Source organism: Mytilus californianus, unplaced genomic scaffold (assembly GCF_021869535.1).
Source record: "Mytilus californianus isolate M0D057914Y unplaced genomic scaffold, xbMytCali1.0.p SCAF_6, whole genome shotgun sequence".
In the NCBI taxonomy this organism is placed as follows: domain Eukaryota; kingdom Metazoa; phylum Mollusca; class Bivalvia; order Mytilida; family Mytilidae; genus Mytilus; species Mytilus californianus.
In genome coordinates, this window is record NW_026262712.1 from 47,479,417 (window position 1) to 47,501,028 (window position 21,612).

General features: G+C 33.5%; 1 protein-coding gene and 1 long non-coding RNA gene across 4 annotated transcripts in view; one reads left to right on the forward strand and one right to left on the reverse strand.

Moving 5' to 3' along the window:
* LOC127706387 (uncharacterized) overlaps positions 1 to 5,709 on the reverse strand; it is a 50,077-nt gene extending 44,368 nt beyond the window's left edge. For 2 of the 3 annotated variants that reach the window (XM_052210969.1, XM_052210970.1), the window contains exons 1-2: positions 5,660 to 5,709; positions 4,639 to 4,694 (exon numbers count right to left, since the gene is read on the reverse strand). In XM_052210969.1, the coding sequence (XP_052066929.1) occupies positions 4,639 to 4,669 (31 nt within the window). In that variant the 5' untranslated portion in view covers positions 4,670 to 4,694; positions 5,660 to 5,709. The remainder of the gene's footprint in view (positions 1 to 4,638; positions 4,695 to 5,659) is intronic. The other variant, XM_052210968.1, reaches the window with a different exon arrangement.
* Positions 5,613 to 21,224, forward strand: LOC127706392 (uncharacterized). Its single transcript, XR_007984444.1, has 3 exons — positions 5,613 to 5,741; positions 16,915 to 16,967; positions 20,904 to 21,224. It is a non-coding gene; the product is annotated as an uncharacterized LOC127706392 (long non-coding RNA).
* The last annotated feature ends 388 nt before the right edge of the window (positions 21,225 to 21,612 follow it).

Sequence of the window (21,612 nt, forward strand, 5' to 3'; positions counted from 1 at the left end):
TGATACCCGTAGTCGTCTATAAAAGGCCCCGGCATGAAAAATATGAAACAAATTCAATTGCGAAAACTAACGATATAATTCATAACAAAACAATTTACGAAAAACAAACATGACAGAATATAACCAACGACAACCACTGAATTACAGACTCCTGACTTGGGACACGCACATAAAGAATGTAGCTGGGTTAAACATGTTTGTGAGCGCTCAACCCTCCCACTAACCTGGGGCAGTAATGTAACAGCACAACATAAGAACAAACTATATATAAGTTGAAAAGGACTTAACTCATCTAATCGATAAACAGCAGAAAAATCAACTGACAAAAACACAGACCCGACGTGGCAGGGTATTTATACATCCCTAACAACAACAAAAAAGACACAAAGTACAGATTTGAGAGCATTTGCAGATACACAAAGCTAGTTCAAAGCCAATAACTAATTATAGAATAATGTATCTAGACTAAGTATTCTCTCTGCACTATTTATCATATCTTGAACTTTACATTATTGAAAAGTCGGGACTCAATAATGCAACCTGTCATAAAGCTATTTTAACTTCGTTTAAATTTAACTTTTCAAGTGGAATCTTTTTGAGAATAATTATGATGCATGTGCAAATAGAAAATTATCCCTAACATGTATTTACACACAAGCATACATTAAGTACTGCTTTTAATTAATAATGCATCAGTATTCTTAAGGGATTGTTTACTGCGTAACAGATCTTAAACTTCATTGCAAAGGAACGATGGTTTAAATATATTATAAAAACTAAAAATATATAGCTAACACCATAACAAATAGCAAGTCAATATCCTAAAATGTTCGGACGAATAAATGGTTGAAAATTGAAGAAAATGAATAATAAAACTACGAATATCACTTAAAATTGACAAAAGTCGCCAAAAATCCATGCTTGCCCTTATGATATAAATATGAAGATTTGATATGATTACCAATGAGATAACTATCCATCAGAGACTAAATTGATATAGACTTAATGTGACCATACGGTCTTCAACAATGACCAAAATCTATATGAAAAGTAAGATATGAAAGGCCCCGAATTGACAAACTGAAAATCAATTTAAAAAAAAAAACGACATCATATACGTACAATACAATAAAAAAAAAAAAAAAAAAAAAACCCCCAAAATATGATAGACAGCGACAAATGACAACCACAGAATTACAGACGTATGACTTTGGACTAGCACAAACATACTGTTGCGTGGTTAAACATGTTTGCAAGCACCCGACCTTGTTCTAACTGGACAGTGGTATAACAGCTCAACATAATAAACAAACTGTCTATACGCCGAGAAGCCATGACGAGAAACCGTTAAAATCTGTTAAAAAGGCTTGACTCCTCAGATCGACACCAAGCTATTAAAAAAGGACTAAAGACACAATCGTGTTTTCCAGACTAAATACTGTTTAAAATACACTCGTCATCTTTAAATGATCGCCATATTTAATTAAAGAAATGACTCCCTTTGGTCCCTAAATTAAGATATAAGCTCCTAGTTTTAAAAAAATAAAATGTTGAACTGTTACATACAGTACATCTGCAACAGTTACTTCTAATGAAAGACCAAACCAGAAGATGGAACAGAATTGAAATTAAATCCCACTATAATTTCCCTTCCTATAAGTATCTGTCTTTCAAAAAATGTGATCTATTCATGACCAATTTGAAAAAGGTAGTACATGTAAGAGGGAAACCTTTTGTTCATTTCCAGTAAGACAGTACTTTTACTCTTTCTTTTTTACCTCTTATTTCTTTTGATCATTTCTAAATGGGTCTTAACCGACAAGGAATGTCATAAATTCAAAATGAACCATAACCTGCAAGGAATTTCATAATTTCTAAATGGATCATAAATTGCAAAGAATTTCATAATTGCATTAATAATTCGAGTCACAAAGTCGTTTCATTTAATAATTTGGGATCATGGCACAGTTTGCCAGTTAAACATAGTATTACGTCGAACCGAAACATTTATAAAACTCAAATGTTTAAACAGGTCGGGAACACTACCTTATATGGATATGCATAAATTAGCATACTTATGTCCTCGCACATGTAATTGTTTATTTACGTATGACGCAATTTTTTTACCTGGGTTTTTGACCAATCCACTAAATGAGTAACAATGCATGATGGACTACTACGTGTTTACAATCAACCGAGAACACGTGTTATATACTGAAATACAACACATTTTTTCATGCATTGTGGGATTAACAATTTCGCTTAGTTTTTCATTTTTTTTGTATTCACATTTAAAATCCGTGATATAAAGTATTCGTTCCATGCTCAGATTAACGAAGAGTTGTTGCTATACGAAGAAATGAGTGTTTGAATTACCCGAAATATAGCCATTAATATGATTGATGATTGCACGGAGATTTCAGGTATTCGTCCACAAGACAGCAACGAAACAACAGCGAAAAACACAATTACCCATAAGAACAACTTTCATTCAGATAATTAAAAAAAATAAGGGATCCTTGAATTTTGGGTTCGTGAAAAAGGAGAAGACTTAGAGTGTGTCAAATATCTGTTGATTTGGGAAATTACTATGCAAATATATTCTGACGTCAGGAAATCTAGAGTTCCCGACCTGTTAAAAGACACATCGGTATTGAATAAATAGAACAGTTGTGTGTTGACAAAGATGGTATGAAAGTCGTGTGTGTAGATTTATATCATACAGAATGCTTATAGAGCTTTCATCGTAACACCAATCTAATTAATATATAGAACACTGATTTCGTTATCTCAATAAAAGTATGCTCTTTCTCATGTGAAATTCTCACTTATTATGGTCAAGTGTGTATCTCAGATACTATAAGTAATACGTCCACTATAGTTGGTGTATGGAATGATTGTCAGGTGTGCATGTCTGACTGGCAGTTTTCATCTGACCTTGACCTCTTTTTCGTATTTCTATGGACAATGTTTAGTTTTTGTGGTTTTGTCTATTTCTCAGATACTAAAGCAATAGGGCCTCTAATTTGGTGTATAGAATGATTGTAAGGTGAACATGTCCGACACTGGCAGTTTTCATCTGACCTTGACCTTTTTTCATGGTTCAATAGACGACATTTATTTTTATGGTTTGGTCTATCATTCAGATAATTAACGCGATACTGAAACTATATTCTAAAACGCATCGGTGTTAGATCTCTTATGGAGATAACGAAATCAGAGTTATACATTTTAATTAGATTGTCGTAACACAATTGTATGAATTATTAATTTAAATATATTTGAGACCTCGTTCTCATTCGTAATGACATTTAAGCGATTTCATTACTCAGATGTAAATAGAATTTATGTAAATAATTTATGTAAATGCAAAAATCTGAAACGTTGCGACAAGAAACTGGTAATAAGTTTCCAATTTATCAGCTCTTTAATTGTTTGTTGAAATATTAATTAATTTCTGATGATAATATTCTAAAACACGTCACCAGTTTAGATTTTACGAAAAATTATATGGATATTTAGGCTCGGATTGTTGGCTGAAGGAATAGAAACTACTTCAAATTTGCAAATTAACTTAAGAAATATATATGAATTAACCAAGATTTTCAATGCGATCAAGAAAAGGAAGGAGGATGGTTATTTCTGTTAATGTTATTTTTCGTTCAAGCGACAAACTATTTAAGAAAACTTCCTCATGGAATTTAACATAATATCATAAATGAAAAAAACGTATTTCCTGGATGCAAATATACTTTTCAAATAAACAAAAAAACTCAACATATAATAAAAACAAAAAGTCAAGACATTTTATAAATAAACACATTTCAGTTTATCGTCATGGCTTCTCGGCTTCTTTGTCTATTATCTTATTTTTAACACCTTTGGCTTAATATATTATGTTCGGGTAAAGTAAAGATAATAATTCAAAGTAACTGATTAAAACTATAAGACAATATGGGCCTAAATGCCCTTTACCAAGTCAATCAACCTTATTTTGAAGTCTAAGTATATAATTTTAAGAAAATTTCTAATGCCAAGTATATATTCATGTATATATAGAATAACCATACATTGTCTCGAAATATAAATTTTATTTGTACAAGGCTTAGAAATAGGTAGAAAGCGAGGCTTTGCTGAGCATTTCTATCCTGTTTTGAGCCGAATACAAATAAAATTTATATTTCGAGACAATTTATGGTTATTCTTTATATACTGCAACTCCTATAACTGTTTCAAATGAAATATTTAGGGTAAAAATCATCATTTTTTAATTTGGAGCGGACGACGTAAAATTTCCGCGAACCTGTATTGTTTATTGACGTCATAGATAAAACTCTACGGAAATGCATTGTCAACGTCATAAACAAGGCGTTATACGATCAGTGACTATATCACTAATGAATATACGGTCAATGCAATTTGACTGCGCAAATAGCACAGCTGCAGTATATACTGATTTAGCAGTCAATAAGCTGGTCTACTTAAGTCAATAACGGAAAACTTTCGGCATACACATAATTAGATCAACTGTATCATTTTAAGCACTCAAAATTAAACTGCCCGAATTATGAATTTTTAATCAACATAGAAGACTTTTTCTTTTTAAAAATATTACTATCAGTCTAGTCATAAACTTACGAGATGTAAATTGCATACATAATTCTGACATCTAAGATAAACTGCACTCAAGCAAACTGTCAAAAAAATAAAATGAAGACAGTGAAACGAGCAAACAAGATTCTTGTTTCTAAGATAGTTATGGCTGAAATGCTTTATAATTGTGTCGAGCGGCTAACATTGTACTATATAAATGCGCAGAAAATGCGATAATCTGTTATTCGTTCCGTTTTCAGTCTTTAGGGAACGACCATTTAATTTCAAAGGGGGAGGGGGGGTGGGTTTGGTTTTTTTCCTAAAAAAATATTCTGATCCCTAATTGAAAAAAAATATTGTGGTCAAGCAGATGACTAAAAAAATATTCTGAATCCAGATTTTCCCCATACCTTATAGTGTTATATTTTGAAAAAAATAATTTGATTGATAGCGTCGAAAAACTAAAAAAAAGTTCTGACTCAGACAAAAAACCATAACCCCTCTCTGGAAGTTAAATAGTTGCTCCCTTATGCCCTTCAAAAGACAGTTTTACGCTCAACGAAAACTTAAATACATCTCTTCACAAATTGCGACATCGCTGATACATTCTCCTCAGACATTGCGAGGTCGCTGATAAATTCAGCTCACGTCTTGAAGCGGAGCGCATTAACAGGGTGATATAGGCGACGAGAAGGACGATAGTAAACAGCCTGTCATGCCGTCCTACGTTCTATATCGTACTTTAGAGTAGATACAGCTCAGAAAGACATAACCTTGTGAAATGCTTATAGTAAATTTGTACATAATTTCAATGCGGAAATCATAACTATATATAATCTTCCTTGTGTAATAATTTCACTCAGTTTATCAAATCGATATGTTTGTAAATAAACCATTTAAATTTCAGTTGAGAGCAAAAAAAGTAATATATTCAAACAACTATCACGATAAACCTCACTAATTGCAGAAGACAGAATTGATATAGAAACAATTAGACAATATTAATTCGGATGGGCAACGTATAGATAAACCTTAATAAATATTAAAAAAAGGAAATAACTTTTACCTTCATGTCCAACACAGTAGTCACGTTTTCTTTTACGCGCATGACATTACTGTTTCTACATTTCTGCAATGGTAGTTTACAGGTAAGTTTGCATAATTTTTTAAACCACATTAAGTTTCTTTTAAATTCAAGGTGTTTCTTATTAAAGCTGACATTATTTTGTCTTTATTCTTGAAGTTAATGAAATATTGCTTTAAAAGGAAGTTCGATTCAAATATGATATAATTATCGAGTGAGAATTACGAAGGTATATGATAAGACTTTGTAACCAATATTACTGGTAATTAACATATTGTGACAGGAATTATCCAGCATTCCATAGGGACGACATCTCGCAAAGTTAAGACAATGGTGCAGTTTTACTTTTAAGTCGTAAACTCGTTATAACGACTTAGCTAACTTGTTATAACGACTTAGCTAACTCGTTAAAACGACATAGCCAACTCGTTATAACGACTAAGTAACTCGTTATAATGACTTAGCTCAACTAGCTCGTTATAACGACTTAACTAACTCGTTAAAACAACTAAGCTAGCTCGTTATAACGACTTAGCTAACTCGTTGAAACAACTTAGCTTACTCGTTATAACGACTTAGCTAGAGTTAGCTAACTCGTTAGAACGACTTAGCGAACTCGTTAAAACGACTTAGCTAACTCATTATAACGACTTAGTTACTCGTTATAACAACTTACCTAACTCGTTATAACGACTTAGCTAACTTGTTATAACGACTTAGCATACTCGTTATGAGGACTTAGCATACTCGTTATAACGACTAAGTAACTAGGTATAACGACTTAGTAACTCGTTATAACGACTTAGCTTAACTAACTGCACATCGGTGGTATCGTGGTTACGTGTTCACCTCGAGAGCGGGAGATCGTGGGTTGGAACCCCAGCCGGCCAAGGCAAAGATTTAAAAAAAGAAGGTATTTGCTGCCCCTCTGCTAAGCACTAGGCATTGAGATGTAAGGGGAAAGACTGGTCGGTTCTGAGTCAGAGTAATGTATCTAGGTAGAATGACATGTCTTCCTGTGGACTGTTTCATTGTGAACTACCACGTTCAAAATCCGGCTCAGCGTGTCAGTCCAATACAAGATAGGGTTTATATTCATAAAACATTCACATGTTTTCGTCCTGAATATTCATTTTATTTGCAACATATCATCATCCTTCTATTGACCTTTATATTTTCGTTCCCTTTTTCATAGACAATTTATTTTTATTGTTTATTGTCCTTAAATATTGATTTGTTTTTAATTTCAAGTGTTTGTTAAAATTGTGGATAAAATTGAGAATGGAAATGGGGAATGTGTCAAAGAGACAACAACCCGACCATAGAGCAGACAACAGCTGAAGGCCACCAATGGGTCTTCAATGCAGCGAGAAACTCCCGCTAATTTATTATTCATAGGAAATCAATTTCTAAGATTTTTTCGGTAAAACTGAACAAAGAATTTAATGTTCACACAAGTACAAACTTTCTATAAGACTATAAAACCAAGAAATCAAATATAAGTATCCAAGAAACTGTTTTCCTCAAAACAACGAAAACAACGAAATTCTAGTTACTGAATATTCAGTACGTTATTTTGATGGCTGATCTTAGAATAGATGAGGGAAAAAATTGAAACAGCAAAAGTTGAAGACAAACATATTATTCCTTTAAATTATTTCATTACACAACAAATTTGATCAATCAAAGGGAGAAAATACATTTTGTATCGATATTTCCCTTCAACTTCGTGTCTAAACAACTGTCAATTATTTAATAATTATTTAATCTATATATATTTAATTATAGCTTTATTTTTTCACCACGACTTGACTGTAGGTTTTTTTTTTAAAGCAGATCGTTAAAATTTCTGACCAATTGAACAGTTTAGTTCGGTAAAACAAAATTTAATTTGGTCAAATTTTTTAATGAACTGTAATAGGTGGAGAGTAACACTTACAGTCAAGTCACAGTAATATAGACATATAATAGCATTTAAATTATGGGTGAATTCAGGGTCCACATTTATCCAAAATGGTAAAATTTCTGACGAGCGTAGTTAGTCAATTTTTTTGGGGAAAGATTTCATCAACTCACAAAAGGTGTACCTCCTCCACTTTTTGGGGATTATCTGTAACTATTTGAAACCATTGTAAATGTGGCGGGCGGAGCGAGCCAAACATATTTTGAACATTTTGAAAAATTGTGTCCAGAATATTTATTTTCATGCGTGATAAGGCAAGATCATTTATTTCCAATTAAATGGGGACCATAATATTTATTTCTAAAAGATGCCAGCCCCCCTCAGAATTAAATGTTGTCCCCTTATTGAAGTCTGAAGCTGACTGCTAGTAATGCTTTGTTAATTTAAGTTTATCACTAGTTTTACTTAGTGTCTTCTGTTACATATTCTAACATCGGACTCGGACTTTTTTAAAACTGAAATTTACTGCGTTTTGCTGTGTGTTTTATTTATTCCACATTGGCTAGAGGTATAGGGAGAGGGTTGATATCTCACAGAACATGTTTAACCCGCCGCATTTTGCGCCTGTCCCAAGTCAGTAAACTCTATCCTTTGTTATTCTTGTGTGATTTTGTTTATTTTAGCTCATTTGTATGGTTCGGAGTTTAGTGTGGCCATTTCGCTGAACTAGTTTACATTATTGTTCAGGGGCCAGCTGATGCCCGCCTTCGGGTTAGGGATTTTCTCGCTGCGTTAATACCCATTGGTTGCCTTGGGCGGTTTTCGTTTCTTTGGTCGGGTTGTTGTCTCTTTGAAACATTTCCCGTTTGTTTCCATTCCCTATTATATCAACAAAATTGTGAAGCGATGCAATACAGTTTTAAAATATGTTGACCGACCTTTAAAATGAAAATTATAAGAAGCTTAAGAGAAGAAATTTTAAAGGCAAACTGTGAATATAGCAAACGGAAATGAGTTGTAATGGAATGCGAAAGGAAAGCATTACAACTGGGAAGAATCACATAAAAAGTGGAATGTTAGAGAAAATATGTAAAACAGTGCAGAAATACAGATTTTTATGAATGACCACATTCAGAGTTCCGCAAAATTCTTTTAAGGGATCATCAATGACACAATTGGGGATTGTTAGTTCATAATCATGACTTGTAAACGGCACTTATATTCTTATTCGCCAAGCTCAAACGAATAAAAACTATTTAATAAATAAAACAACACATAAATATGATAAGTGTGCCTATAGGTGTAGCAGCCTTTAATATATTAATTACAATCAAAATTCTTCAAACTAAAGTCCTTCGCTATAAATTTAGGCAAGAAACTTTCAATCCAATCATATAATAGAATATACAATCAAAATCTATCTACAAAAGAGGAAAAATACATATTAATATATAATTTGATAAATTTATATTCCCACATTAACAATAATAAACTCAAAAAGGGTGGGTGGGCGGGTAAACATAATAACGATCTGCTGCTACGTTAACTATAGGCAAACTTCGAATAACTTTATTTTCTCAAACGAACCCCTTAAGTAATACTTAATCATGCTTTTTACGAATCTCATGAGCTGTATAAACCCGTAAAAGCCGCATTGCGGGTATATGCCATCCAATCATATTTAACATAAACACAAACCATGTGCTTGATATAAACACAAACACGTGTTTATAGTAAACAATCACTTGACCGTTACTACGTCATGTGACCAATTACTTTAATAAATATATTTATATTCTAATTGGCCAAGCTCAAACGAATATAAATTATTTAATAAATAAAACAACACATAAATAGGATAAGTGTGCCTACAGGTGTAGCAGCCTTTCGAAAGACAAAGAAAGCCAAGTAGATCTGAACAAAAAATAATATTTATAAAAATTAAATTCCCAAACTTTTAGATACTGTGAGTTTTTCTTTAATATTTTCTCTTATATAGCCGTCTTTTGCTTGCTTAATCTGAAGCCCATCTACAATGCTTCATAAATAATCTATCATGAATACCAGCTGTTGCAGCTGCAGTAGCTCCACCTGATCTCAGGCTATGTAATCCAAATTTAGACTTATTTAAGCCGATAGATTCCAGAGCTGATAATATAATTTCTCTAACTCTAGTATATGACAAAGGTTTAATTTAAGACCTCTCAATCTATAAGATCTAGATTTTTTACAAAAATACATGGACCTAAATATATAATCTGAAGATGATACATCTATATCAGATAAAAAATAATAAATATTTCTCCAACATACTAACAGGGCATGTTTGTGTATTTGTTCTAGCAATTAAAGCTTGCGTGCCTTCTCTATAATGATCAGTTTTGCTTTTCTGTATGAGCAAAGAGACATGTGTATCATTAAATTTCAAATCAGATCTTTTTAGATTAACCATTTCAGAAAATCTTAAAAACCCTGCATAACTTATAAGACACATACAACAAATTCTAATTTCTATAAGATTGCATTCTTTACCATGTTTATTAACAATTTTCTTTAAAATATCTGGCGTAATTGGTTCTTTTTTATTTACAATAACATGCCCAATCTGTCTATGAGCCCCTTCTTTAACCGATATACACAACTAGGAATTTCACAATTAGAATAACCAGCTATTTGGAAGCCTAGCTTATTGAATAATATGCTTCTTCAACCTTAGCATACGAGTTAAATGTCTTTGATATATGTATTAAATACAATGAAACATAAAAATCTGAAGCTGGTAAAGGTTTAACTTGATCGACTGGCTTAGGTAAAGATTTACAGACTCCACATGAAATAATATCTGAAAAAGTGCATATCAAAATAGAAATATAATCTACTATACTCTACTAGCTTACAATATATTTAATGACTGTGGGAGATTTGTCTGCAATGCGGATGAGCTTATTGCGCTTCTTAACTTTGATGATAGCACCAGATACCAATTTGAGACATGTTGCATCTTCATCAGGAATACGCTTCTGAAGCTTAACAAGATCGGCCATATTGTCACAATTGACATTGAACTGTATTTGGTTTCCCACACCTTTAAGTTTGACTGACACTTCTTGCTTAAGTTTGGTTGCAAAGTTCTCATTACCAACGGCCAAGTCTTAATGAAGAGTAGCAATCTTCCCGTCAAGATAAGTTTTAAACAGCGAGAATGTATCCACCAAGTCTTTATTACCAGTATGATGTGCAGAATTAACATCAGGCAACGAATTACCCTAGGACCAGGCAAAGATTCATGGTCAGAATATAGAAGTTTCTCGGAGTCAGACATACCACAATAACGATCTGCTGCTACGTTAACTATAAGCAAACTTCGAATAACTTTATTTTCTCAAACGAACCCCTTAAGTAATACTTAATCATGGTTTTCACGAATCTCATGAGCTGTATATACCCGTAAAAGCCGAATTGCGGGTATATGCCATCCAATCATATTTAACATAAACACAAACCATGTGCTTGATATAAACACAAACACGTGTTTATAGTAAACAATCACTTGACCGTTACTACGTCATGTGACCAATTACTTTAATAAATATATTTATATTCTAATTGGCCAAGCTCAAACGAATATAAATTATTTAATAAATAAAACAACACATAAATAGGATAAGTGTGCCTACAGGTGTAGCAGCCTTTCGAAAGACAAAGAAAGCTAAGTAGATCTGAACAAAAAATAATATTTATAAAAATTAAATTCCCAAACTTTTAGATACTGTGAGTTTTTCTTTAATATTTTCTCTTATATAGCCGTCTTTTGCTTGCTTAATCTGAAGCCCATCTACAATGCTTCATAAATAATCTATCATGAATACCAGCTGTTGCAGCTGCAGTAGCTCCACCTGATCTCAGGCTATGTAATCCAAATTTAGACTTATTTAAGCCGATAGATTCCAGAGCTGATAATATAATTTCTCTAACTCTAGTATATGACAAGGGTTTAATTTAAGACCTCTCAATCTATAAGATCTAGATTTTTTACAAAAATACATGGACCTAAATATATAATCTGAAGATGATACATCTATATCAGATAAAAAATAATAAATATTTCTCCAACATACTAACAGGGCATGTTTGTGTATTTGTTCTAGCAATTAAAACTTGCGTGCCTTCTCTATAATGATCAGTTTTGCTTTTCTGTATGAGCAAAGAGACATGTGTATCATTAAATTTCAAATCAGATCTTTTTAGATTAACCATTTCAGAAAATCTTAAAAACCCTGCATAACTTATAAGACACATACAACAAATTCTAATTTCTATAAGATTGCATTCTTTACCATGTTTATTAACAATTTTCTTTAAAATATCTGGCGTAATTGGTTCTTTTTTATTTACAATAACATGCCCAATCTGTCTATGAGCCCCTTCTTTAACCGATATACACAACTAGGAATTTCACAATTAGAATAACCAGCTATTTGGAAGCCTAGCTTATTGAATAATATGCTTCTTCAACCTTAGCATACGAGTTAAATGTCTTTGATATATGTATTAAATACAATGAAACATAAAAATCTGAAGCTGGTAAAGGTTTAACTTGATCGAATGGCTTAGGTAAGGATTTACAGACTCCACATGAAAAAATATCTGAAAAAGTGCATATCAAAATAGAAATATAATCTACTATACTCTACTAGCTTACAATATATTTAATGACTGTGGGAGATTTGTCTGCAATGCGGATGAGCTTATTGCGCTTCTTAACTTTGATGATAGCACCAGATACCAATTTGAGACATGCTGCATCTTCATCAGGAATACGCTTCTGAAGCTTAACAAGATCGGCCATATTGTCACAATTGACTAGAACTGTATTTGGTTTCCCACACCTTTAAGTTTGACTGACACTTCTTGCTTAAGTTTGGTTGCAAAGTTCTCATTACCAACGGTCAAGTCTTAATGAAGAGTAGCAATCTTCCCGTCAAGGTAAGTTTTAAACAGCGAGAATGTATCCACCAAGTCTTTATTACCAGTATGATGTGCAGAATTAACATCAGGCAACGAATTACCCTAGGACCAGGCAAAGATTCATGGTCAGAATATAGAAGTTTCTCGGAGTCAGACATACCACAATAACGATCTGCTGCTACGTTAACTATAAGCAAACTTCGAATAACTTTATTTTCTCAAACGAACCCCTTAAGTAATACTTAATCATGGTTTTCACGAATCTCATGAGCTGTATATACCCGTAAAAGCCACATTGCGGTTATATGCCATCCAATCATATCTAACATAAACACAAACCATGTGCTTGATATAAACACAAACACGTGTTTATAGTAAACAATCACTTGACCGTTACTTTGTCATGTGACCAATAACTTTAATAAATATATTTTTTAATGAAACCTGTGTATTGAACTAGGTGTTATGCTATCGTTTATGCTTTAAATGCCATTTTTGATGGAAAAACTTACATTTTCATTTGAGGACTACGCCAGAGAATGGGCTAAGGAATCTGATGTTCAGTAGTTGTCGTTTGTTGATGTGGTTCATAAGTGTTTCTCGTTTCTCGTTTTTTATATAGATTAGACCGTTGGTTTTCCCGTTTGAATGGTTTTACACTAGTACTTTTTTGGGGCCCTTTATAGCTTACTGTTCGGTGTGAGCCAAGGCTCCGTGTTGAAGACCGTACTGTGACCTATAATGGTTTACTTTTATAAATTTTTACTTGGATGGAGAGTTGTCTCATTGGCACTCATACCACATCTTCTTATATCTATAAACGATAAGAAGTTGAACTTGACACTTTGCCAGAATGGGTCAAAACAATCAGGTCTCTGATAAAACGTCGAATTTATAAGTTAAAAAACTGTGTGAATGATCAACCAAAGTCCGTTTTCAGAGACAAAGACGCTGTGAAATGTCTATCATCTCGTCACGATAAATATATTGTTGTTCCTGCGGACAAAGCTTCAAATAATATTGTTTTTGTATGTAAATCGTACTACTACGAGTGTCTTGTAAAAGAATAAGGAATAAATGAGCACGCATGTAGTCCCACATAAAAAAAAATATATCATTTGACAGATGAGATTTTGGCGAATCATCAGTCCTTCGTGCCTTCAATGAACATTACACTGAACAGAAAAGTATAAGGACTTACCTTGTTTGTATTGGATATCTTAGCTTCACAAAATTCCGTACAAACAACGGTACATTGCCGGCTCATTTGCATGTTCTACAAAGGAATTGTCCATTAGATTGACAAAAATTCAGTCCGCAGCGAATGAGAGTCTTCAGAAATACTGTGAAACTGTTTACTCGCGTAGTGGTATTAACCATATGTGGATTCTAAAAAACTCTAAAGAACTTCTGGATAATTTAAAATCTCGATCTTTCTCTGAAATGATTTCTATCAAAACTTTTGATTTTTCAACCCTGTATACCACAATTCCCCATGTGAAATTGAAAAATCTCCTAAAAGAAATAATTCACAATGTTTTTCAATATAAATATGGTAGCATACGCTATAAATTTATTACTTTGGGATACAATACGGCATATTTTGTAAATAGTGAACAAAAAGGTAAAACATGCTACACAGAGGAACAAGTGATCAGTATGCTGGAGTTTCTTATTGACAACATATTTGTTGAATTGGGAGGGAAACTCGGCTTTCCTATGGAAACGAACTGTGCGCCACTCCTAGCCAACCTCTTCTTATTTTCATATGAGTCGGAGTTCCTTTAGACACTTGTCAAGAACAAGAAGATCAAAGAAGCCAGATCATTTAATTTTATATTCAGATATATTGATGATGTTCTTTCCATTAACAATCCAAACTTTTCTGATTGGGTTCCATTAATATATCCTCCAGAACTAAAAATAAAAGAAACAACAGACACGGTTTCCTCCGCCTCATTTTGACATAAACGGTCATCTCAGTGCCATAATCTATGACAAACGAGACGATTTTAATTTTGAAATTATCAATATACCAACCTTACCTGCATATGGGATATACATTTCCCAACTCATTCGGTATTCAAGAACTTGCAGCTGCTACCCAGACTTTATAAAACGTCCCCAGTGTCTGAGCAGAAAGTTGATGAACCAGGTTGATGTCAAAGAACGTCTCATCCTTTTTCTAAAATATTTCATCGGAAGATACCAAGACCTTGTTGATACATATTCCGTATCAACTTTCAACTTCACAAATAAAACATGATGGTCTTGTGTATAGAATCTAGGTACTGCCGTTGTTTATCATCTTAATTACGTGTTATAGTGTTCTTTTATTTGTCTTTGTAAATTATTAACCTTTTCTGTTTAGTCCATGTTTGGATATATACTTTTGGCGTGACTCAAGGTACTTATGCATCCCGCCAGTGTGTTGTTGTGCTGTGGTCATTTTTTGTATTCTTGTCTTTCATTTTTGCTTATGTGCTATGTCTATATGCCATTTTGTTTTTGTTTGTTTGTTTGTTTTTATAGTGATTTAGATTATAACACAATGTTGACTGCTGTACCCCTATTTTTGACATTTTTAACCTATTATGTCTGTTTGGTTTGTTCACACATTGTTGTCAATATAATGGAATTTTATGCGACTGTCATACAAGTGAGTGGATTAGCTAGCTATAAAACCAGGTTTAATCTACCATTTTCTACATAAGGAAATGTATGTACCAAGTTAGGAATATGACAGTTGTTTTCCATTCGTTTGATGTTTTTGAGCTTTTGATTTTACCATTTTATAAGGAATTTTCCGATTTGAATTTTCCTTGGAGTTCGGTATTTTTGTTATTTTACCTTTTTTTCCATGGAATTCGTGGCATCAATTAATAATTTATAAAAATACCTGTATTTTGGCAATGCAGAAGGTCATGTTTTTCTCTGACTGTTAATAATGTTTTCACACTAAATCCATTGTAAGTTGGATGCGTGCTGATTGATACTTTAGTCTTAGATACATGCTATTTTTATAAGTTGTTATTGGCTTTGAACTAGCTATAGATGTCAGTAACTGCGAGTACTCTCAGATCTGTTCTTAGTGTCTTTTGTTGTTGTACGGATGTAAATACCCTGCCATGTCCGTCTGTGTTTTTGTTAGATGTTTTTCTGTTATCCTGATGAGTTAAACCCCTTTCAACTAATTTTTTCAGTTTGTTCATATGCTGTACTGTTACACCACTGTACCAGGTTAGGGGAGAGTTGGGTGTCCGCTTACATGTTTAACCAACCACATTATGTATGTGCTGTCCCAAGTCAGGAGCCTGCAATTCAGTGGTTACTGTTTGTTGCTGTATATCACATTTATATTTCGTTCATTGTTTTTTTTTTTACATAAATTAGGCCATTAGTTTTTCTCGTTTGAATTGTTTTCCATTTGTCACTTCTGGGCCTTTTATAGCTGACTTGCAGTATGGATTTTGCTCATTGTTGAAGGCCGTACGGTTACCTATAGTTGTTAATTTCTATGTCATTTGGTCTCTGGTGGAGAGTTGTCTCATTGGTCATTATACCACATCTACTTTTGTTTTATTTTCGCATGATATGGCGAAACATACGATCAATTAAAAAAATAATTACGTTGACAAAGATTTATTGCCTTTAGAAAATATTATACTTATCGCAGCCAACAGCTTCGGTTTATACAATTTATTTGGTTAACATGGTTAAGATACATGTTTCAATCTAATTGAAGGTCATTTATTCCAAAACAACAAAAAATGCTAATATTTATTCGCGTTAAAGGAGTATTATACGTACAATGGATACTCGTTGATTCCTGAAAAAGAAACCATGAGCACGAAGGGCGAATGGTTTGTTTTTCATGAATGAACGTTTATCTTGTGTCTCTAACTTAAACTATTGTGTTGATGTCTTTTCAATATCAAAACCTTTTCTTGATTAGAAGTTTTGTATTAAAGTGAGTTTAAATAACCCTGCTATCGTGTTCAACGATGCATTAATAAATAAAAATTTATAAGTTCACAATTAATTAGTTAGAGGTGTAGCGAAATACAAATATAACATGACACGTCTTTAAAATATTATGCATCTGATGGAAAAGGAATGCCTGTACCAAGTAAGGTATATTACAATGTTTACCATTCGTTTGATGGTTTTGCGCTTTTGATTTTGCCATTTGATTAATGACTTTCCGTTTTGAATTTTCCGTGGTGTTCCGTATTGTTGTTATTTTACTTTTTCCAAGCTCTAAATCATGTATGTATCATTGAGTCATACTTATATTAGAGTAAAGCTTAAAGTAAGAGTGAATTAGCTGATAATTTGTGGTGGATATATATTTTTATTCTTTCAGCAACAATGTTTTACACCAGGCAATGTGGTTATTTATTGTTTTTTTGACAAACGGTAAGTTAACAATTTACTTTTTAATTTTACACAGTGTCAATCAATATTACTTTCCCATCTTTATTTTAAATAACAATGTTGTTAGAATTGGGCGTCAAAGACGTCAGCATGGTGATTTCAACTTTATTAAGCATTCAACAGAAAAGGTTAAAAACGATATTACTCAGTTATTGTCGCCCTTATGTCAGTAAAGCAGGTTTGTTTTTTATTATATTGTTTTAAACTATAATCTGGTAAGTCCTTGATAAGGTCAGAAACTTTCTCTGCAGTCTACAAAGAGTAAAGAAGATGTGGTATGATTGCAAATGAGACAGCTATCCACCAAATGACATTAATGTTATTAACTACAAGTTACTGTTTTGACTTCAAATGTGAGTAAATCCCAAACCTTATAGTCAGCTGCAAAATTAACAAAATATTATTGATACGAAATGACAAAAACGTTGCACATAAATGATCTTTTCTCAAGTAGGCCTTTAAAACGTGATACTGCATCCCATTTTTTAATTCTCCATCTGCTTTGGCGTGGGTTTGTACACTATAGGATCGACTGCAAACCAACAACCAAATTGAACAATAAGCATCTAAGGCAGGACACGATTTCAACAATAGACAAGTGTCTGATCCACATGTAAAACGGAAATAACTTTTTTTTGAGTTTGATGGGCTTAACATGTTTTATTGATCAACAGTAAAATTTTACATGGATCAAGAAGAGACAAATCAATGCAAGATAACAAACAAAATATGAGGGGATCACAAGAACGTAAAAAGGAGCAAGACCGGATCCGTCTACCGAATAAACGACTTCTGCTATGCAAATCCAGATACTGTCAAATTGTCACAATCAGAAATAGGACAACATCGATAAAATAGTAGATCATACGACTAAACTGGTATTTAAAGCTCTGATCGAATAAAATACGTCGTTAGTAGAGACACCGTGATAGCTAATCGGTCAACCAAATGTATTTTATAAAGATAATGGTACCAATTTTACTGCACCAAATTCTCATTTCAACAAATATTGTCTCTTCATTTCTGTTCGATGCCACAATACTTGAAAATCCAGAACTTAATTCAAACGTTGAAGAGCTGACAAGGTAAAGTCAAATTCGTAGTGTCGATTTCCGTCCTTCGTCCTCGTTACTCTGTTGTAGCAGTTTTTGTGTAGGAGCACACCTCCTTTAAGTCCGCATAGTGTGAACATTCACGAGTGTTACGGATAAACGAACATATAGAAACACCAAATCACAGTGTAGAGGTCATGTTACTGCTAAAAAATGGGATGAGGACAATTTTGTTTTGCAATTTTGGCAATTCAACAAAAGTTTGTCATAGATTCGAAAGTGGTCGTCCACCTGTACCATTATCGAGGAAAAGATGAAGATATGAACAGACTTTCTACTTTCGGTAGTATCTTCAAAAAATTAATTTCAATGGTAAATATGAGTCAGAAGCACTCATTGAAATACGGTTATTGTTTGACAGGACATCATCAATATATCTGAAAGTTAAATTAAAGATGCTTTATGAATTTGATTGCTTAACAAGAAATGATTGTAACGGGATGCTGTTACGAAGTCACCCAAACGAAGCTCCCATAATTCGTCATTCCCAGAGTCACTTGAAATCACAAAATCCAGTGAAAATTGGTTTGGTCCTGTATAGTTATATGCATTAGTGATGCCTGGGGACTGACCATGTATATCATTCAAATCTTCTTGACATGACGAATAGGACTATATATGGTTTAGGGGTGGGGATCTCGACCATTTACAAGATATAAGTTCATTGGGGGTGGGGGGACCTCTGGCGACTGACCCTATATATCTTTCGAATCTTTGTTACATGACGAAGAGGAATATATATGGTTTAGGGGTGGGGATCTCAACCATTTACAGGATATTAGAACTTTCTCAAATGGCAGGGGGTGGGGGTGATCTCTGGGGACTGACCCTACATATCATTCAAATCTTCTTGACATGACGAATAGAAATATATATGGTTTAGGGGTTAGGATCTGGACCATTTAATATCATTGGAATCTTTGTGACATGACAAACAGGAATATATATGGTTCAGGGTAGGGGATCTCAACCATTTCCAATATATTAGAACTTTCTCAAATGGCAGGGACTGGAGGTGACCCCTGGGGACTAACCATTTTTTTCATTTGATGTGCTTTATCATGACAAACCAGAATATATATAGTTTAGGGGTGGGGATCTTGACCATTTACAAGATATTAGAACTTTCTCAAATGGCAGGGGGTCGGGATGACCACTGGGGACTAACCCTGTATATCATTCAAACCATCTTTGCATGACAAAACAAAATATATATGGTTTAGGGGTGGGGATCTTGACCACTTACAAGATATTAGAACTTTCTTGAATGGCAGGGGGTGGGAATGACCCCTGGGGACTAACCCTGTATTTCATTTGATGTGCTTTATCATGACAAACCACAATATATAGGGTATAGGGGTGGGGATCTTGACCACTTAGAAGATATTAAAACTTTCTCAAATGGCAGGGGGTGGGGATAACCCCTGAGGACTAACCTTTTGTTTCATTTAATGTGCTTGATTATTTAGAACATTTTCGAGTAAAAAGATTGGGTCTATCACAAACGGTTTTCAATTTATAATCATTTGAAATGTTTTTAAAATAAAATCCCATAGGGTTCTATAGTAAAACCCTCCTTTCTTTTTGCCCCTCAAAGTACCCCTTTACAAACCCCATTGCACAGACAAAACCCTGATTGCACCACTAGACATGTTAGTCTTACATATTGTAGAACCCTAAGTTAATCTGACAAGCGGTTTTGGAGAACGGGTGCGGACAAGTTCATTTAAAAAAGTGGCGGAAGAGGAAGAGGGAAGAGGGAAGAATAATAATAATAAGAAGAAGAACTGAGCAAAAACAATAAGTCTTCCCAAACGACTTAATTATGCCATTATCATGTTAATGGCAAAGAATTTTGTAGAGAGGCGAAAGAGATCAAAAGGATATTCAAACTGATAAGTCGAAGGCAAACTGACGGCGAGAAGTCAAAAATGCCAAAAACGAAACATGACCAAAAGACAAATAACCGTCTACAAACCTAAACGACCTAACAACCTGAATCCCTCCAAAACCAGGAGTGATCTCAGGTCCACCAGAAGGGTAATCAAATCCTGCTCCACATGTGGTACAAGTGTTGATGATCGTGTCAGCACAAATTCGGTAATAAGTCGAATTCGGTGAAGTCAAATTCGAGGAAAATGTGGTTATAACAACTGGAACAAATCCATCGTCAACTGATCAGATACTTTATAATGGTAAAAAAACTCATGATGCGTCCGTACAACTTTCGAAGGATGTCTTTAATTTAATCACTTGGAGCCTGGGTGCAATAACTTCCTTCTGAGAATCAGTCTTGTATTAAGGCAATACAAGCTCTGGCATATTGTATCAACTAGGAGATATATTCGCCATATGCAGGCGCTGCTAGAATGTTGCTACACGGAAGTGGAATGCTGCAATAATATCTCTTAGCGTTTCAAAATACTTAGTGTAGGAGACGTCTGTCAATGCACTTGTGTTCGGCGAACAGATCTGCATGTTTGAATTATTTATGGTTTTAACACAAGGCTGGTTCACGTGTATACATACATATGAACTCACAATTCACATACACCTTAATGCAATACGAGAGTATTTTGCCTGATTACTTTCTTTTTTTACTCTCATGTTGTAATAGACACTTTTATTGTTATATTATTCATGTAAATAAAGTTGTTTAACCAGTTGAAAATGATGTAAATGTTAAAAGTAGTTAAAAATAAATATTGACGCCATTCTATATCAATAACATATATAAGAATTATCGAAATACTTCGTTTCCATTGGCGTAAAATTTAAATGAAATAATATAACTTCTTATTAACAGGAACGGATTGCAGTTTTTGTAAATTCCACGTTTGCCTTACATGGACAGTTAATGACCAATTACTCAATTTAAAGTGCAGAGTCAATAGGTTACTTTTTCGGGTTGAATTTAAAGACCCGTTTAATAAACTTGTTGGAGAATGTATTCCCGGCCGAGAGTGTGATAGTTACATTACTAATGTGGCTATTGCACAAAACATTACAACAAATGAGACTACTTGTTTGATAACTGGAACAATAGACGAAAATCTCAATGGCAAATGGAAATGTCTGCATGGTACAAATACAGGTTTAGCTGATGTTGAAGTCACAGTTCTGCGAATTAAAGGTATATTCAATATTTTTGAATACTAAATTAAGCATATCATCTTACAACATTTAATCAATAATAAAAACATGCTCGAAATCAACGTTAAACAAGCAAGTGTTTTAACTAATGAAAAAAAAAAATGTAAACATTGTACATCAAAACTCAGTCTTTGTCTGATAGATATGCAGATTTAAAAAAAATAGTTTCACTTTCCAAGATATTTTGCTTTATATTTCAACTTAAAAGTGAAATATATACATAACGAACGCACAATTTGGTTTTTAATTGAATCTGTAGGTAAAACAAATAACTTCATCAGAGTACACCATTGGCTACAAAGACAACATATTTTGTAGATGAATTTTTGAACCTATAAGCTTCTAGAAAACCTTTTTGCAAC